This window comes from Astyanax mexicanus, chromosome 10 (genome assembly GCF_023375975.1).
Source record: "Astyanax mexicanus isolate ESR-SI-001 chromosome 10, AstMex3_surface, whole genome shotgun sequence".
In the NCBI taxonomy this organism is placed as follows: Eukaryota; Metazoa; Chordata; class Actinopteri; order Characiformes; family Acestrorhamphidae; genus Astyanax; species Astyanax mexicanus.
In genome coordinates this window covers 10,805,650-10,826,718 of record NC_064417.1, presented here as the reverse complement: position 1 = coordinate 10,826,718, position 21,069 = coordinate 10,805,650, and the positions used below count along the sequence as shown (strand labels likewise).

Here is a 21,069-nt window from a genome sequence, read left to right as displayed (position 1 = left end):
TTACAGCATTGCACACCTTTGGCATTCTAGCTGTTAATTTGTTGAGGTAAGCTGGAGAAATTGCACCCCACGCTTCTAGAAGCAGCTCCCACAAGTTGGATTGGTTGGATGTGCACTTCTGGCGTACCATACGGTCAAGCTGCTCCCACAACAGCTCAATGGGGTTCAGATCTGGTGACTGCGCTGGCCACTCCATTACCAATAGAATACCAGCTGCCTGCTTCTGCTGTAAATAGTTCTTGCACAATTTGGATGTGTGTTTAGGGTCATTGTCCTGTTGTAGGACGAAATTGGCTCCGATCAGGCGCTGTCCACTGGGTATGGCATGGCGTTGCAAAATGGAGTGATAGCCTTCCTTATTCAGAATCCTCTTTTACCCTCTACAAATCTCCCACCTTACCAGCACCAAAGCAACCCCAGACCATCACATTACCTCCACCATGCTTAACAGATGGCGTCAGGCATTCTTCCAGCATCTTTTCATTTGTTCTGCGTCTCACAAACGTTCTTCTTTGTGATCCAAACACCTCAAACTTGGATTCATCCGTCCACTGTCCAATGTCTGTGTTCTTTTGCCCATCTTAATCTTTTTCTTTTATTAGCCAGTCTCAGATATGGCTTTTTCTTTGCCACTCTGCCCTGAAGCCCAAAATCCCGCAGCCGCCTCTTCACTGTAGATGTTGACACTGGTGTTTTGCGGGTACTGTTAAATGAAGATGCCAGTTGGGGACCTGTGAGGCGTCTGTTTCTCAAACTAGAGACTCTAATGTACTTATCTTCTTGCTTAGTTGTGCAACGTGGCCTCACACTTCTTTTTCTACTCTGGTTAGAGCCTGTTTGTGCTGTCCTCTGAAGGGAGTAGTACACACCATTGTAGAAAATCTTCAATTTCTTAGCAATTTCTCGCATGGAATAGCCTTCATTTCTAAGAACAAGAATAGACTGTCGAGTTTCAGATGAAAGTTCTCTTTTTCTGGCCATTTTGAGCGTTTAATTGACCCCACAAATGTGATGCTCCAGAAACTCAATCTGCTCAAAGGAAGGTCAGTTTTGTAGCTTCTGTAATGAGCTAGACTGTTTTCAGGTGTGTGAACATGATTGCACAAGGGTTTTCTAATCATCAATTAGAATTCTGAGCCAATGAGCAAACACATTGTACCATTAGAACACTGGAGTGATAGTTGCTGGAAATGGGCCTCTATACACCTATGTAGATATTGCACCAAAACCAGACATTTGCAGCTAGAATAGTCATTTACCACATTAGCAATGTACAGAGTGTATTTGTTTAAAGTTAGGACTAGTTCAAAGTTATCTTCATTGAAAAGTACAGTGCTTTTCCTTCAAAAATAAGGACGTTTCAATGTGACCTCAAACTTTTGAACGGTAGTGTATAAAGGGAACATGATATCCCCGTTAAATAAACAAACCTATATAAACTATAAATAACTAAATAAACTACAAGTGTTTTAGCCAGAATAAGGAAGATATTGTGTGTAGTGAATCTGCTTGAGGTGGAGGAACGGCTGTATTACTGTTGCTGGTCGGCTCCACTCTCCAGAACAATTTGGAGCAAGCTGAAGTCTGAAGTTTATCAAACCTTTGAACGCCGAAACACTGAATTAGACCTGCCTCCCTCAACTATCCGCTCAATCTTCATCTAAAATGTCCTGCGATGAAAACGAACGGGTTAGGGTCGGTTTCGTTTCATCGCGGGCGGGTTTTAGGTGGGGAGCGGAGCGGAGATCCGCTCGGTTAGGTGCCTGTATGATTGCGTCATCACGCACTGACGTAGCCCGGCTATGTTCAGGGCTGCAGTGAACTGACGCCGCTAAAAAACGCCTGTCTGTAAATAATACATATCGATATATCACAAAAATGATATCACCGTTATTGAAACATTTCTTATCGCGATAAATACCGATATCGAAATATTGTCCAGGCCTATTCAATACTATATTTTACAATAAACTACTTGCCGTTCTTGAGTACAGAAAATGTTGAATACTTCAGTAACTCTACTCAAGTGTAAAGCTTACAGAACACTCTAGTACTCTCTAGTACTTCATACATTTCTGGTTCTCACACTGCAGATATTATGAGGTTAATTTACAATAAACATTCATTTTTGGAGTAATTTTCTTAATTAAACAAGGCTTTCTACTAGATGTTGGTGAATTGGATTTGATTGCATTCAGCAACAAGAGCATTAGCGAGGTCAGGTTGTTGGATGATCATTACATCACCTCATTTTAGACACATCCCAAAGGTATTAGACATAGCACATTCACTCCAGACAGTTTTTACTGCTCCACAGCTCAGGGCTGGGGGCATTATACCCCTCCAGTCCATGCCTCGAATTACACATTGTTTCAATAGGCTTGCGTGCGTGTGTTTATTTTTTCTGTGGTACCTGCTATAGCGGCTGACGGAGGATGTTGCTGGGCGAGAGTGAGGCGGCAGCGAGAGAGGATGTACTCTTTCTCCAGATCAATCAGCTCCAGAATCTCTATCTGCCGGTTCACTGTGGAGAACACACATACAGTATTGTGCAAATGTTTTAGGCACCTGTAGGAATTTCAGTAAAGAATAAGTGTCTTATCTGTGAAGTTTATTAGCTCAGTAAAACACTAACATTACAACAGTGCTTTAACATCACTGTTTTTCTTAAAACATCTCCTAATCTCTCCTCATGGGAGTTTAACCTCATGGGAGTTATTTCTCATCATGTCAACACCTGGTTTGGTAAATGGGTAAATGTGGTAAATCAGGTGAGCTGCTGACGGAACTGAACATAATATACACATGCTGGCTGAGGAGCATCCAGGGGAAATCTGGAATCTCTACACTTTGTTCTTCAGCTCGGCTCACAGGATATAACATACTTAGTTAAAAATTAGAATTCCTTGTTACGTTTTGCTGCATGTATGTTTATTTGCATCTGTTCAAATCATATGTGGTGCTTTTCTCAGGTAAAAACACTCATATTGCTGAGATAAATGGATTAGTGTAATTTGCTTTGGTGCCTAAAACATTTGCACAGTACTGTACATTACACACAGAACAGGCAGGAGAACTCGATCATTTAAAAACTAAAGACTTTCTTACCTGGAGCTGCTGCCAGCTCTCCGTCATGAGTCCGCTTGGGTGAAGCTCCAGGTCGATCAGACTGCGTGACAGAGTGGGAGAAAAATTACCGTATTTTTAATAAGATTAGTTCAAGATAAGCTGAGCCAAAGATTAAATAATATAATAAATTTAATTAAATTAAATAAATAATAAGACTAAATTAAATTAAATGATACTGGGTACTCTGCTACACTGTTCTCATTTAATTAGTAGCTGATACAACATGTATATTTAATTGAGATATATTTCAACACATTTAAATGAAGAAAAAAGGTTGAATTATTAATGTTCTTCAGGAAACAAACGTGTCTCTGCTGATCAGCTGCAATAAAAGTAGAAATCCAGTGTGAAATAGACTTGGGGTGTAGTGAAACGTGATGAGTATGATGATATGAGCCTGATCAGAGCATCGGTTAAAGCGCTGTACTTTGGAGGGCTAGGGTGAATGGAGGTGGCCATATAAAAAAAGTTTGCACTCGTTAACACGTTTCACTACAACTCAAATACATTTCGCACCGGGTCTCCTTTATGACAGAAGAGTGAAGGAATGAAAGGTGCTTACAGCAGGTCCGGATGAGGGCTGGACTATCCAGGCGTATTCTGGACGAATGAGGCGGAGGCAGTTCAGAGCGGCGAGGAAACAATTCACCTGCTTCTGCAAACCTCGTAGTGTCCGCACCTCACGTCCCAAACGCATACCATACTCAAACATCACTGTACCAGCTGAAACACACACACACACACAAAACTGTAACTCCATATTGCTCATCAGCCAGCCCCATGGCAGCAGAACTAATAAACATTCATTCATTACAAATTGGCAGTGTCTGATAGACCTTTTACTTCAGTCTTGTACACAAATCATGACCTTTAATCAAATCAGAACTGAATCATGACCAGTAAACCAATCACACCCGCTCCTTAATTAACCACAGCAGGGGAACTAATGCAGACTGACTGCTGAGTGCTTTATCTGGTCAGTACCTTTCCTGTAGTTGTGGCGGTTGATGTGGAAGGCGTACAGAAGCTCATAGTAATTATGGGTCATCAGGTCCACTGCCCGAGCACGAGACTCAATAATACTGACCACCTATAGCAACAGAGATTAGGACAGTCATTATCGAGACAAAAAACTAACAATAACATGGACAGAAATACAATACATACTTTGAAATCATATATCACCCATATAAAACAGATTCTAAAACACTTAGAATAGACTAGAAATTTTAATAAAAAATAAACCTGACCTCTTCATGCAGGTTGACGTAGGGAAACTGGACAAGATCCTGAAGCTGAGCGCGTTCACACAGAACCACCACCAGCTGTCGCAGACAGTCCAACTGCCTACACACACAATTATTCATTTAATTATTAATAATTGTTCATATTAAATTACTCTAAGGTAAAATATTTGATATGTGCATATGTTGTTTTTTAGGGCCACAGCAGAGCAGAGGATTCTGGGATGTGTACCTGCTGGAGTCCGGGTTCTGTGTCAGGGCTTCATAGGCCTCTTTGTTGTGCCCAAGGTCCAGATGGTGCTTAAAAATCCGTGTCCACAGAGCAGCCTATAACACACGCACACACAGTAAGATTAAGGGACACAGCATTTAGTGATGACTCACCTGAATGTCCCAGTGTTTTCCTACCTGACTTCTCTCATCATTCACCGCCTCTGATATGGCCAACGTAGCCAACTGAATCACCAGCTCCGGCAAACCAACATCTTCCAGCAGTCGAAGAACCTACAACACACGCACGCACACACGCACGCAGACAGACAGACAGACAGAGAGACAGACAGACAGAGAGACAGACAGACAGAGAGACAGACAGACAGACAGACAGAGAGACAGACAGACAGACAGACACCTTAGATTTGGCTCAAAACGCTCCAGACTGAGCTGAGATTGTAAAGTCAAGTCAGCAATCACTCAGAGTGAGGTTCCACGCTCCAGCTGCGAAGCGCATCTAAAGATGGAACTGCAGCTTCCTGTGACCCAGCAGCTTTAACAATAATCCACACACAGCACTGCTTAACTGTATAACCCTTAACTCCTGAATCGGATCGGCTAAATCAGAGGAATATTGGTCGAACTTATATTTTGGTTGAAAATACAGATAAAGTAATGTTTAAATTAATAGCAGTCCAATATGACTAAAAAAACATAATTAATTAACTGAAAGGGGTGTGTTCAAAATAACAGCAGCGTGGAGTTCAATTAGTGAGGTCAATAATTCTGTGAGGAAACTGGTCTGAATCAGGTGGCCCTTATTTAAGGGTGAAGCTAGCACATGCTGTACATGCATTTCTCCTTGAAAGCCTGAGAAACATGGGTTGTTAGAGACATTGTTCAGCAGAACAGCAAACTTTGATTAAAAAGTTGATTGGAGAGGGTAAAACTTAAAGAAGTGCAGACAATAATATGCTGTTTAGCCAAAATGAGCTCCAATGCTTTAAAATGGAGAACAAAACCAGAGAGACATGGAAGAAAAAACAAGACTACTAATCGAACGGATCGAAGAATAGCCAGAATGGCAAAGGCTCAACCAATGATCAGCTCCAGGATGATCAAAGACAGTCTCATGTTACCAGTGAGTACTGTGATAGTTAGAAGATGCCTGTGTGAAGATAAGATATTAACAATAAGTCCCTGCAAAGCCCCACTGTTTATATATATATATATATATATATATATATATATATATATATATATATATATATATATATATATATATATATATATATATATATATATACACACACACTGCTCAAAAAAATAAAAGGAACACTCAAATAACACAATATAACTCCAAGTAAATCAAACTTCTGTGAAATTAAACTGTCCACTTAGGAAGCAACACTGATTGACAATCAATTTCACCTGCTGTTGTGCAAATGGAATAGACAACAGGTGGAAATTATTGGCAATTAGCAAGACACACTCAATAAAGGAGTGGTTCTGCAGGTGGGGACCACAGACCACTTCTCAGAACCTATGCTGTCTGGCTGATGTTTTGGTCAGTTTTGAATGTTGGTGGTGCTTTCACACTCGTGGTAGCATGAGACGGACTCTACAACCCACACAAGTGGCTCAGGTAGTGCAGCTCATCCAGGATGGCACATCAATGCGAGCTGTGGCAAGAAGGTTTGCTGTGTCTGTCAGCGTAGTGTCCAGAGGCTGGAGGCGCTACCAGGGGACAGGCCAGTACACCAGGAGACGTGGAGGAGGCCGTAGGAGGGCAACAACCCAGCAGCAGGACCGCTACCTCCGCCTTTGTGCAAGAAGGAACAGGAGGAGCACTGCCAGAGCCCTGCAAAATGACCTCCAGCAGGCCACAAATGTGCATGAGTCTGCACAAACGGTTAGAAACCGACTCCATGAGGATGGTATGAGGGCCCGACGTCCACAGATGGGGAGTGTGCTCACAGCCCAACACCGTGCAGGACACTTGGCATTTGCCAGAGAACACCAGGATTGGCAAATTCGCCACTGGCGCCTTGTGCTCTTCACAGATGAAAGCAGGTTCACACTGAGCACATGACAGACGTGACAGAGTCTGGAGACGCCGTGGAGAGCGGTCTGCTGCCTGCAACATCCTTCAGCATGACCGGTTTGGCAGTGGGTCAGTAATGGTGTGGGGTGGCATTTCTTTGGAGGGCCGCACAGCCCTCCATGTGCTCACCAGAGGTAGCCTGACTGCCATTAGGTACCGAGATGAGATCCTCAGACCCCTTGTGAGACCATATGCTGGTGCGGTTGGCCCTGGGTTCCTCCTAATGCAGGACAATGCTAGACCTCATGTGGCTGGAGTGTGTCAGCAGTTCCTGCAAGATGAAGGCATTGAAGCTATGGACTGGCCCGCCCGTTCCCCAGACCTGAATCCGATTGAGCACATCTGGGACATCATGTCTCGCTCCATCCACCAACGTCACGTTGCACCACAGACTGTCCAGGAGTTGGCGGATGCTTTAGTCCAGGTCTGGGAGGAGATCCCTCAGGAGACCATCCGCCACCTCATCAGGAGCATGCCCAGGCGTTGTAGGGAGGTCATACAGGCACGTGTAGGCCACACACAATACTGAGCCTCATTTTGACTTGTTTTAAGGACATTACATTAAAGTTGGATCAGCCTGTAGTGTGTTTTTTCACTTTAATTTTGTGTGTGGCTCCAAATCCAGGCCTCCATTGGTTAATACATTTGATTTCCATTGATGATTTTTGTGTGATTTTGTTGTCAGCACATTCAACTTTGTACAGAACAAAGTATTCAATGAGAATATTTCATTCATTCAGACCTAGGATGTGTTATTTGAGTGTTCCCTTTATTTTTTTGAGCAGTGTATATATATATATATATATATATATATATATATATATATATATATATATATATATATATATATATATATATATATATATATATATATATAAAAACAAACTAAAGCGGATACAATTCGCCAAAAAACACATCCACTAACCTAAAGACAAAATGGAGAAACATTGTGAACTGATGAAAGTAAAATTGTTTTTTTTTTGGGTCGAAGGGCTGCAGACAGTTTGCTAGACGACACCCAAACTCTAACAGTGAAGACTGTGAAGCATGGTGGTGCAAGCATGATCATAGACCAGTTTGTATATATCAGAATCCTTGAACAGGTCATGTTGCCTTACTCTGAAGAGGAAATGCCCTTGAAATGGGTGACCCTGAACACACCAATGAAAGAGCAAAATCTTGGTTCCAGTCCAACAAAATTGAGATTATGGAGCAGCTAGCCCAATTCCAGACCTTAATCTGACATCGAAGATGCCATTTCTGAAGCAAAACCAAGAAATGCAAATAAATTGTGGGATGTCGTCAAAGCATCCTGGGCTGGAATAGCAGTTGACAGGTGCCAGAAGTTGGTTGGCTCTATGCAACACCGTGGTTATTCAACTAAATATTAGCTTAGTGATTCACAGGAATGATAAACCCTATTGTATATATATATATATATATATATATATATATATATATATATATATATATATGTTTGTAAAGACAAATGCAGACACTGCTATTGCTTTTTTGTAAAGTAGTTCAAAATTATATACATTTCTTCATGTTTTGATTTGGAACACAGTATGCAATGTTCCCAATGTATGGAAATAAAAACTACTACAAAGAGTTTCTGCTTAGCTAATGTTTTTAAACACACTGCTATTATTTTGAACACAACTGTACCTAGCTAAACAATCTTCCCATCTATAGTTAAAAAAACATCGTCAGTGAAATACTAATGGCAACTGTCTGTTATACTTTGTTAGGGTTGTCATCAAATTAAGATATGAGAATTAGTCATATCACAGTTTCTATCACTCTCAATTACACACACCTTGTTTTAGGAAGAACAGTTTAATACCTTGTTGTAATAAAGTAAGCGCGGTGCTGTAGATCCCGCCTCCTCCTCTGATCCAGTCAGTTTCATCAAAAACTCCTCCTTCTCCACTTCTGGGGCCGCCTCCTGAAAACACTGCAATGCCTGAAATTAAACAGAAAGAAAAAAAAAACTATGATACTCGTGATCCAAAGAACAGTAATACATCAACTGTTCAGGTATCGTTATGTCTTAGTGTCAATCTCTAGTGTGCAGAATTATTTTCCTGAAGAATGTTCTTCAAATGTTTTCAGCAGAGGATGTGTTCTTCCCTTTACTGATTAGCAGTCACAAATTTTAAATGTGCTCATTATTGATCTAAACATGCAGGTGTTTTACCTTCTGCCCCTCTCCACTCGCCAGATACGCCTGACCCAGGATAAACCGGCAGGAGCCTACATTCGCCTGACACCACGGACGAATCAGACGCACATACTCCTACAAACAAACACCATCAGATACAGAAACTACAGCACAAAACCCTTACACACATTATTATTATATCATGTTCTACTCACCTGCAGCTGTGTGTACTGACAATTTCCCATCATGCACTCTGGGAACATGAAGTTGGGGTTACTGGGCCAACTGAACACAACGATGTAAAGAATCAAACATACAGAGCCTGACAACGCACACTACTATACACTTCCACACACACACACACACACACACTACTACACACTGCCATACACTACTAAACACTACTACACACTTCCACACACACACACACACACACACACTACTACACACTGCCATACACTACTAAACACTGTCATACACAACTAAACACTACTACACACTTCCACACACACACACACACACACACTACTACACACTTCCACACACACTACTAATCTTAATCTACTGCACTGCAACACCTCCCCTGAGGAACATGTGTATATATTAGGATACAGCAGCTGTCCCAGGACTGTGAGCACACTGGAGCTGAGCTGAGGCCAGTGCAGCGGACTCTGTGCTGCACGAGCATCACTCTGACCAAACAGCTGAGAGATGATGACCTTACGGCCCACATTCTGATAAAACAGCTCCACCACCGTCTGAGGATTCAACACTGAGAGAGAGAGAGATAGAGAGAGAAATAGAGAGAGAGAGAGAGAGATAGATCATTTTATACACATCACAATACTTTAAATTAAAACATTAATAAAACAGCTTCAGTCTAACCATCCAGCTGATACTATTCCATTACTATTCACTGTTGGTGGAGAAATAGACTTAGTGGTGGTTTAGTTAACCCTTGTGTGGTGTTCGGGTCTGTGGGACCCGTTTTCATTTTTCATCAAATGATACTAAAAAAATATTTTTTCTAACTCAAACTCATTGGCATTGGCTCATTTTTTGTGAAAAACATATATCAAAACACATTTTTGATAATTGCCAATTTCATTGGCTGTGAACCATAATCAACAACAAAAGAAATAAACCCCTAAAACAACTCACATTTTAACCCCTTAACAGGACTGGATTTTGGTCTGCCTGACATTACACCACTAAATCCTGAGGATTTTTTTTCAAGCTTTACATTAAAAGCTTTCATGTTTGATACGGAACATTAATAAAAAGCATAATTTTAATTGTAATAGAAAATTTATAGAAAAATATTTAAGTACATCTGCTAATGTCAAAATATAATTAATAAAATTATAAAATTGGCTCTTTTCTCAACTTCATTTTAAAATCAGCATTTTTCTAAAAATATAAATCAAACAGGTCATGTCCTCCAAACCTTTAGTTTCATTACATTTGTCTAGTTTTACGTCTATTTTCAAACCTGCAGAATTTGTGATTCCTGTTACTGATCTGGAATTATTAATGTGAGTAGAGAGAAAACAGGCAGCTTCTCCACGTGTCCTGTAGGAGATTTCAAAGCTCTCAGAATGTAAATAAGTTATTTTACTGCAGAAAAAAAAAATCAGGTGTATCACCTACACCTGTAGCCCGTATACAGGACAAGGTATTTTAAGGGGTAACCATATTACTGAAATAAATTTTTTATGATATTCTCATTTTTTGAGATGCACTAGGAAACATTATTTTTAAAACAGATTAAGTCCATCACAGCTTTAAACATTTGTCCTCTGGGCAGTCAGTGACACAACAAAGTAATTTCCTGCTAAACAAATAATAATAAAAAAAAGCTTGATGTTTTATTGTCTTAAAATTTATCAGCATTAATGTTTGCAAATGCAAACAAAAAAAGGCCACCCCTGCTCTAATCCCACTGTTTTAGCACAGGTCCGTATGTTGAGTTCTGACCTGATCTGTTGGGCGCCAGCGCTGCTGAGTCCGAAAGCTCCAACACAGAAAGGTGCTGCAGGTTAGCATCTCTATAGACAGAGAGGGAGGGAGAGAGAGATTCAATAGGAGAGAAGTGTATTTTGCCAGTTGAGGTTCTGTGCGGCTAAAACTACGCCAAAAACATAATTATTCAGGGTGTGAACGCGGCCGCCAACCAAGACTATGGTAATCTGACACCAGCATAGCAAGCATAAGAGTCTTCGTTGTGGGGAACAAACCCCCCTTTCCTGCAGCACTTAATAGGGACAGGATAAACAAGCCTTAAACTTGACCTGCAGCGTCAGCTGTGTTTAATAGTGTTCTCAAATAATATGCCTATTCTTCCTCCGTGTTAGTCTGTTCATTAACATCATTCTTAACAGATTTGGGTTATTTAAACAGTTCAGAATTAAAACAGCAGTTTTAATGACCAAGTTACAAAATGTGTTTAGTCATACTTTAAGAGAAAGTGCACAGGCTCTGCGTTACACCCCTACAACAAACCATTTGCAGCCTGTCGGACAGTAACAGCAAACTATATTTAATGCCTAAAGGAAATGCGCTGCTGGCTGAATGAGTGGGGCTGAACTGCAGGATGTTTGTGTACTTACAGTGTATCGACTGGCACAGGTGAGGCAAGTGTTTGGCTGAGCTGCTTCAGCAGGTAATAACAACAGAGCAGGTGAGAGCAGCGGGGGATCAGATCTTGTTGCAGTTGTAGAGACTGGGCACTGCCTGCAAGGAGCATCTGCATACAGACACACACACACACACACAAACACAAACACACTTTTAATTTCACTCCCCAATAAAAGATAATCAAATGTTTTACCTACACAAAAGTTAAAGTGGTTCTTTAAACATTCTTTACTCAATGCAACGGTTTTATAGAGAACCAGGACAACTCAAAGAACCATTTGAAACTTTTCTAATCGTCTTATTAACTGATTCCCTGACCAATATAACACATCCCCACTTACATTGTCTCCAAGACGGAGGTAGAGGTGCTGGAGGATGAGCAGGTCTCTGCACAGCAGTGCCCTGGTCAGCGCCATCTGACACACTGCCTGGCAAATCACACTGACCGCTACACTGCTGCCATAGAGCTGGGAGAGACTGATCCGCACACTCAGAGACTGACCTAAAAAACAGTTATCATTGCAGTGGTGAATGTTTGAAAATTTCTGACAAAAACATTGTATAAGCATTTAGCAGGAAGAACAATAAATACTGCACGTTCTCTCCAAAAAACTCTCTCTCTGCTTGTTCTTACTCTTCCTACTGAGCATTTAGTACAGCTCTACTGGTTTTCCTGTACCTTTTTTTTTTCTTTCAATCACTGACAGATTATCCATGTATGTATACATGCAACAGGTAAGTGAGCTGACCTGCAGGGGGAGCTGTTGGCTCTGGCCCCATCTCCACATCAGTCTCCAGATCCAGCTCTCTGAGCAGAGCAGCCATGGCAGCCAGGGGATTGCCCACATTCTGCAATTTATTGGTAATGTCCTCAATCACATTATCACTGCAAAAAGTGGAGAGGGTACACATTATTCACATTTACATATAAAAAAAATAAAACTAAATTAAAAAAAATTTGCACAATATAGTTTCCATATCAGTCAATATCGATATGTATCACAATACAAATAAAATCACTTTCTGTCACACCTAAAGGTTTCTTATTATTTATAAGTGAGAGAATAACGGAGTTATGGCCAAGCTCACTGACAGGCTCAAAGCCTTGTGGACAGACACTAGGATGTCAACATCTTGCCAGGTGGGTAGAAGGTGGTCAGGCAGCTTTTAAATGAATTTTAAATTAATCTTATACGTCCTATTATAATCCGTTGTATAGCAGCACTAGCAGTGGAAGCAGAGTTGTGATCGGTAGTGAAGAATGAACAACTTGTCTCAGGCAAAACTGGATGCTGGGCAGCTGATCTTTGGTGGGTGATTGGGAAGGCTGACTTCAGAAATATGTATTATTTATGTTAATACAGTGAGTCCAAGAAGTATTTGATCCCTTGCTGATTTTCTTTGTTTGCCCACTAATAAAGACACTATCCTTCTGCACTTTTAATGGTAGATATATTCTAACATGGAGAGACAGAATATCAAGACAAAAATCCAGAATATAATTTTAAAGAATATATTTTAATTAATTTGTATTTCAATGAGGAAAATAAGTATTTGATCCCTCTTGCCAAACACACTCAATACTTAGTGGCAAAGTCTTTGTTTGCAAGCACAGCGGTGAGACGTTTGTTGTAGTTAACCACAAGTTTAGCACACACACCAGGGGGAATTTTGGCCCACTCTTCTTTGCAGATCCTCTCTAAATCATGAAGGTTGGTGGGCTGTCGCTTGGCAACTCTGACCTTCTGCTCGCTCCATAGATTTTCGATCGGATTGAGGTCTGGCGACTGGCTGGGCCACTCCATGACCTTAATGTGATTTTTCTTGAGCCAATCCTTTGTTGCCTTTGCTGTATGTTTAGGGTCGTTATCATGTTGGAAGACCCAACCACGGCCCATTTTCAGATCCCTGGCAGAGGGGAGGAGGTTGTCCCTCAGGATTGTGCGGTACATGGCTCCATCCATCTTCCCAGTGATGCGGTGAAGTAGCCCTGTACCCTTGGCAGAGAAACACCCCCAAAACATTATGCTTCCACCTCCATGCTTGACGGTGGGCACAGTGTTCTTGGGGTCATAGGCAGGATTTTTCTTCCTCCACACATGGCGGGTGGAGTTGAGGCCAAAAAGTTCAATTTTGGTCTCGTCTGACCACAAAACCTTCTCCCAATAACTTGGTTCATCTTTCAAATGATCATTGGCATACTTGAGGCACGCCTCCACATGTGCTCTCTTCAGCAGGGGTACCTTTCGGGCACTGCAGGATGTGAATCCATTGTTGCGCAAAGTGTTGCCAATTGTTTCCTTGCAAACTGTGGTCCCAGCTGCCTTCAGGTCATTTGCTAACTCCTGCCAAGTGGTTGCAGGACGATTTCTGACCGTTCTCAGCATCATTGCCACCCCACGAGGCGAAATCTTCTTTGGAGCACCGGGCCAAGGTCTGTTGATTGTCATGTTATACTCTTTAAACTTTCTGATAATTGCACCAATAGTTGTTACTTTCACATCCAACACCTTACTAATCTTTTTGTAGCCCATTCCAGCTTTGTGAAGGTCAACAATTCTGACTCTGAGGTCCTGTGACAGCTCTTTGGTTTTACCCATGTTGGAGACTTGAAATCTGTGTGATCTGTCTGATTCTGTGGACAGGTGTTTTTCACACAAGTGATTAGTGAGAACAGGTGGCTTCAGGTCAGGTAACAAGTTGATTGGGAGTGTCTAACTGGTCTGTAAAAGCCAGAACTGCTAATGAATACTAAGGGATCAAATACTTATTTCACTCCATGAAATACAAATCAATTAATATATATTCCTTAGATTTATTTTCTGGATTTTCTTTTTAATATTCTGTCTCTCCATGTAAGAATACATCTACCATTAAAAGTATAGAATGATCATGTCTTTATTAGTGGGCCAACGAAGAAAATCAGCAAGGGACCAAATACTTCTTGGACTCACTGTATGTAGTCATTATTGGACTCATTTAATTTAATGTACTCCTGGGTCCAAAATACCAAGCAGCCAACCCTCATTGATTTAGTTTTAGTCATAGTCTTTTGACTAAAATGTAACAGTTTTAGTCACATTTTAGTCTTTTGGTTATTATTAGTTTTAGTCTATTTTTTTTGTCAACTAAAAACAACCAACAATCTAGTTAATCTAGTTTTAGACTAACACATTGTAGTCATATAAAAAGTATGTATTATGTATGGTTTACTGTTTTTCTATTTATTAGATTTGTGTTATTTTAAGATTATTTACAGGGAATGTTTATTAAAATAACTGCATTTAAATAATGCTAACAATAAAATGTTTTAAAGCAAGTGACCTGTAAATGTGGTGGGGCGAATAAAGCCAAGTTGAGAGTTTTATCACCCAGCATTATGCCTGTCGCGATAACCATGTTATCGACTTATCGTACGATAATTTTTTATTATCGCGATAATTTTGCAGATGTCGATAACAGCCGCGTGCCTCTCTCGCTGGCTTTCGCCGGATCTGTCTGTTATAGCAGGAGCTCTGGCCTGCTGAGCTATCTGTGTGTCTCTGATCATATGGACTAAGCTAATGTGTGTTTTACAGCATATACATAAATGATCAGAAAAATGAATCTGTAAGTGCCAATGTGTTAAGAGTAAAAAAAAAATTAATGTAAACGTTACTTTAATCTCTGTTGTTACTTAATTTTTGGAATAAGGGTCTGTTTAATATTAAGTGCAGTTTTTCAGAACCCAGGGTGGGTGTAATTTATTTGTTTTAGTTATTTAGGATATTAAAATATTTTATAATATGATGTCTGCTCTTAATAATAGAAAGTTAGTTTCACTGTAAAATGGTGTAATAGTATTATGCTAGTATGTTATTAGTGTGGCACATTGTCTTACAGCACCTTTGGGAGCCCCGAAGCAGGAAAAAGCATTTTCTATAGTGGCACTTTAAAATGACAATATTATCGTTTATCGCAATCATTTCTGGGACAATATATCATCCTGAAAATGTTGTTATCGTGACAGGCCTACCCAGCACTACATGCTGGCTTTTGTGTTGGTTATATAAGTACTGTGCAAAGGTTTTAGGAAACAAAGCAAACTACACTACTACATTTATCTCAGCAATATGAGTGTTTTACCTGAAAAAGCACCATATAGGATTTGAACAGATGCAAGTAAACATACATAGTTTAAAATGAGAATTCCTTGTTACATTTTACTTCATGTATGTTAAACTGTAAGATGTTTTAAGGAAAAGAGTGCTCTAAAAGTGAAATTGCTGTGTGTATTTATTGTAATGATAGTGTTTTACTAAGCTAATAAACACTTACTTCACAGATAAAACACTTATTCTTTACTGAAATTCCCACAGGTGCCTAAAACTTTTGCACAATTCTGTATAAAACAGGGATGATCAACAGAAGCTGGACTCCAGCACAGCTTGCTGATTTCACTATGCAGACCCACTAAACCAAGCTATTAAACAGTAGTGGGTTTCCCAAAAGGTTCTTAGCACCAAGATGATTCTAAAACGGTTAAGCGAGATTCCAAATGAGCACTCTCTCTTTATGTTAAGATGTTCTTAATGCTAAAGAAGCTTATGGGAAACTGGGCCCTGATCAGATGAACCTGGTGTGCTTAAGCTGGAAAAACACAAACCTATGTGATAGGACCTGCCCACATCTGGTATAAAACCATCTCTTATTCCATCCTAACCTGTCGTTGGCGAGCAGGCTCTCCAGCACCTGTTCTGCAGCTCTCTCTGGAGACAGCAGCAGCTCCAGCGCCTTCTCCATCTCGAACGCCATCTCACCCTGAACACAGTCACTCACCATCCGCAGACACTGCACCAGCTTCAGGATATCACTGCCCAGATCAGGGTCTTACAAAAACACACACACACACACACAAACACACCCAGAGACAGTTAAAACTTCCAGCCAACAATTCTACAGATAATAGATACTAGGGGTTTAACAGTACAGAAAATTCACGGTTCAGTTTACACCTCAGTTTACACACGGTTCTGTACGTTTTCGGTACGGGGTTTGGTTGCGGAAAAAATAAAGAGGCTGGGCATTCTGTACAGCCGCACCTTTATTAACTTTATAAAAAAAAACAATGGATCTTCATTATAATCATGTTTTGTTTTTTGGGATGGACGTTGTAACAGGGCTCATGCTCTTTTATTATTAAATATAAATCTAAACAAATAAAAAAATATAAATACAAAAAATGTTGAGCATGATTGTGGCGCTTTATTAAAAACAAAAACAGCAGAATTACTTTAACTGCTGAAATTACACATATTTCCTAAGCATATTACTAGAGAGAGAGAGAGAGAGAGAGAGAGAGAGAGAGAGAGAGAGAGAGAGAGAGAGCATAAGACACACACAAACACACACACACAAACACACACACACAAACACACACACACAAACACACACACAAACACACACACACAAACACACACACACAAACACACACAAACACACACACACAAACACACACACACAAACACACACACACAAACACACACACACAAACACACACACACAAACACACACACACAAACACACACACACAAACACGAGACAGAGAGAGGCGTACCGTGTATTCTGTGTGCGTTTACGCAAACCGAATCGTGACCCCCCGTCCTGTGACGTTTTGTAAAGAATACACTGTACATGTACTGTTACACCCCTACTAGATACACACATTTTATTTAATTAACATTCAGCTTACTGCTGGCCGCTTACCTCCTTCAGCCACAGGTGTTTCCTCCTCCGAGGTCAGATACTCATCAGCAGATAGGTACAGGTGATCCACAGCAAAACAGGGCAGCAGGAACGAAACAAAACCCTACACACACAAACCTTACATGATCACAAGCATCACAAAAAAAAGCTAAACATAAACCTAACTAATGACAGTTAACCATTCAGTTTAAACACTACGGTGAACCAGACCAAATACTAACCTCTCAAACAGGGCCTTAAAGGGCACGTATTAGGGCTCTGCAATTAACCTAAAGTAGGGTTGCAGCGGTAACCGGTTTCACGGTATACCATGGTATTAAAATGCACGGTTATCATACCGTGTGTGTTTGCTTATTACCGGTAAAAGGCAAGCCAGCGGAGAAACTCACCCGCGCATGCGCAACTCTGCTCCGCTTCAGCTCCTCAGCACACAGCGGTGAGAACAGCAGAAAGTGCATCAGACTAAACAAATCTCCGTCCGCCTAAAAAAAGCTAAACTAAAATCAGCAGTGTGGGACTATTTCAGATACCCGCCGAACGCACCCGAGGATGGTTATCCGATTTGTAATCAATGGGGCCGTAAAGTCACAGCTAAAGGTGGAAACACATCAAACCTGTTCTCCCATCTCCATGAACACCACCCCGCCGTGCAGCGCAAAGTATGTGTTTAGTTTATAATTTTAATCTGAACCTAAATAAAACCTCTTTGTAGTCGTGCACAACCCATGCGGTAAGCGCCCGGCAAAGCGCTGAGTTATCCGAAATTCGGGCACGCAGGTACAGGCGTGAAGTGCGTGCTGCGACGGATTCACGTGTCCGTGTAAAGGTCCTGGCCGGACTGGATGTGAAAGACGCCGTTCATTTACATGCGTTCATTTTCTAATTCTGAAGTGCCTGTTTTTCATGTTAAAACCAGACTCGGTGTGAAAGCCTTAAAATAGAAATCTCTATTGTGAGGATCATGTCAGAAATAAATCCCCTCTTTCTGCAGTATCTGGTTATATACCAACTTGGCAGTAAAACTGACGTTTACAATAGTTGTTGATCAGACACTGACCCAGGCTCAGTTTATCAGATATTAAATAACTGATGTACTGAATATTTTAAATACAGGATCTTTACTTCTTAGAGGACATGTAATGTGTGCAACGTGTGTATATGTGTGTATATATATATATATATATATATATATATATATATATATATATATATATATATATATATATATAATTTTTTTTTTTCTTTATACACTCTTAATGCCCTTAAGAGTAGTGGAAAAACCTGGTTTCCTTCACCTGATGGTGTACAGCTTATTTTTTTAAGGAGACATTATCTATATAGTTGTTCCAGGTTTCTACAATAAATAGTTAATTGAACAAAAAACCTTTGTTGTAATTTCTTTAAGGGTCAGTTTAATAATATATGTAACAAACTGTGATACCGTGATAACCGTGATACCGCGGTATTTTCTGAGACGGTTATCATACCGTGAAAATCTCATACCGTTGCAACCCTAACCTAAAGTAAACATTAACTGACCTGACAGGACCACTTACTGACGTTATTGTGGTAGTGTGAATCTCCCATTTAACGTGTTTATTGTGATGACCACAAAACATTAGCACCCAAAACAAAATGAAACAAAAACTAAATATAAAATATACACTTACTGGACACTTTATTAGGTACACCTTGCTCCATTTTGCCTTTAGAACTGTCTTAAGCCTTCACGGCCTAGATTCAACAAATACTGGAAACATTCCTCAGAGAGTCTGGTCTATATTGACATGATAGCATCACGCTGTTGCTGCAGTGGCCCAAAGTGTGCCAGAGAAATATCACCCACACTATTGCACCACCACCAGCCTGAACAGTTGATACAGGGCAGAATGGATCCATGCACTTTATGTTGTTAAAGCCAAATTCTGACCCTACCATACAAATGTCGCTGTACAAATAGAAACTCATCAAAACAGGTTATCTTCTTGCCAATTTTCATTCGTCCAGTTTTGGTGATCCTGTGTAAATTGTTGCCTCAGTTTCCTGTTCTTAGCTGACAGGAGTGGCACCTGGTGTGATCTGCTGCTGCTGTAGCTCATCCACCTCAAGGTTCGCTATGTTGTACGTTCAGAGATGCTCTTCTGCAGACCTTGGTTGTAACGAGTGGTTATTTGAGTTACTGGTGTGGTTCTATCAGCTGGAACCAGTGTGTTCTCCGTTCTCCTTTGACCTCAGGCATCAACAAGGCTTTTACACCCACAGAACTGAAGCTCACTGAATATTTTCTCTTTTTCGGATCATTCTCTGTAAACCCTAGAGAATGCTGTGCATGAAAATCCCAGCAGATCAGCAGTTTCTGAAATACTCAGACCAGCCCTTCTAACACAATCATACCATGTTCAAAATCTCAACCCCCCCCCCCCCCCCCCCTTCTGCTGCTCGGTTTGACCTGCAGCAGATCGTCTTGGCCATGTCTACATGCCTAAATGCATGGATTTGCTGCCATGTGATTGGCTGATTCGACATTTGTGTTAATGAACAGTTGGACAGGTGTGCCTAATAAAGTGGCTGGTGAGCGTATACACTTTAAACTATTTACACTGGCATGATTTTTGGAGCTAACTATCTTAAGTAAAGTAAATTCTAACCTCATTTCCTTCTTCCCCTCCTTCACTTCTCTATCCTATTATTTCCCTTCGACCTCCTTTAAGCCCTATCTAAAAATGTTTTACCTCTAATTTCTATTACTTTTGAACTTGACTATTGTAAGTTGCTTTGGACAAAAGGGTCTGCCAAATGTAATGTAATGTAATGTAAAAAGCTAAGCTTAGTGAACAAAACTGTAATAAAAAATTCTTTCTTACGTCAAACGAGATTTCTCTTCTGAACACTGTTTATTTGAGTGATTAAAGCGCTTTCATTTATTTATGGTAAGCTTAGATTCCCAAATTTCTTCAGCACTAAGGCCCGGAGCATTAGCAGGTCAGTACTATGTCAGTTTTTTTCAATGTCTGTGTTGCAATTATAGAGAACTTGTTGGGGCAGTTTCCCAGACAGAGATTATGCCTAGTATTGGACTCCACAGCGTTTTGAATAGAGAATTCCCACTGAAAGAAAATACAGTTGACAAATTGGCTAAATCCCTGTCTGGAAAATCAATCCATAGAACTGTTTAATATACTTGTACATAACAATCAACCTGCAAACAAATCTGATACCTTCTTGAGCAGGCAGACCATGGAGGTGGCTTGGTTGATGTGCAGGGCGAGAGGGGTGGACAGTGCCTCCTGGTACTGCAGGCAGCAGGCGTAAAACTTACTCCAAAACTCCATTTGCAGCATCCGGTAATCCTCCTGAGAGAACTCGAACTCCGTCACACTGCTCTGTAGCTACACACACACCAAGCAGAAATAAAATATAGATTTAAATGCTAATCTAATTAGGTTAATCCTAGTTACTTCATTTTAATAAAATACATTTTAATACAAATTATATCATATTAAATCAAATTAGTTATTAATACACAAATCAATAAATATTAAATATACGTACACTAAACTCATGAATTCTTCAAATAAAACTAGAATTAATAATTATAAAATGTCTCACATGCTAATCAAAATGAATAACTGACATTTATATCAGACTACTGATACATCCTAAAATTACCCATCCAGAGGGTGTGTACCTCATTTTCCACTGCCAGTGTGACCTCCATCTTCAGCTCGTTCCACGTCACGTCTACGAACTGATCTGTACCACGTTTATAAATCTGCCACCAAAAAACACACATTAAGGTTCTGAGACGAACAGTGTATGTGCGCGCGTGTGTG

The 21,069-nt window shown here is 40.4% G+C and overlaps 1 protein-coding gene across 1 annotated transcript in view; it reads right to left on the bottom strand.

The window, feature by feature from the left end:
• Window positions 1-21,069, bottom strand: part of nup160 (nucleoporin 160) — a 53,345-nt gene that overhangs the window by 4,940 nt on the left and 27,336 nt on the right. Inside the window, exons 12-30 of the mRNA XM_022684356.2 lie at window positions 20,925-21,008; window positions 20,455-20,625; window positions 17,237-17,339; window positions 16,194-16,359; window positions 12,241-12,377; window positions 11,833-11,993; window positions 11,464-11,600; window positions 10,832-10,902; window positions 9,467-9,626; window positions 9,070-9,139; window positions 8,891-8,989; window positions 8,537-8,656; window positions 4,782-4,877; window positions 4,606-4,700; window positions 4,380-4,476; window positions 4,114-4,219; window positions 3,692-3,852; window positions 3,109-3,169; window positions 2,414-2,524 (exon numbers count right to left, since the gene is read on the bottom strand). Coding sequence (XP_022540077.2) covers window positions 2,414-2,524; window positions 3,109-3,169; window positions 3,692-3,852; window positions 4,114-4,219; window positions 4,380-4,476; window positions 4,606-4,700; window positions 4,782-4,877; window positions 8,537-8,656; window positions 8,891-8,989; window positions 9,070-9,139; window positions 9,467-9,626; window positions 10,832-10,902; window positions 11,464-11,600; window positions 11,833-11,993; window positions 12,241-12,377; window positions 16,194-16,359; window positions 17,237-17,339; window positions 20,455-20,625; window positions 20,925-21,008 — 2,206 coding nt within the window. The remainder of the gene's footprint in view (window positions 1-2,413; window positions 2,525-3,108; window positions 3,170-3,691; window positions 3,853-4,113; window positions 4,220-4,379; window positions 4,477-4,605; window positions 4,701-4,781; window positions 4,878-8,536; window positions 8,657-8,890; window positions 8,990-9,069; window positions 9,140-9,466; window positions 9,627-10,831; window positions 10,903-11,463; window positions 11,601-11,832; window positions 11,994-12,240; window positions 12,378-16,193; window positions 16,360-17,236; window positions 17,340-20,454; window positions 20,626-20,924; window positions 21,009-21,069) is intronic.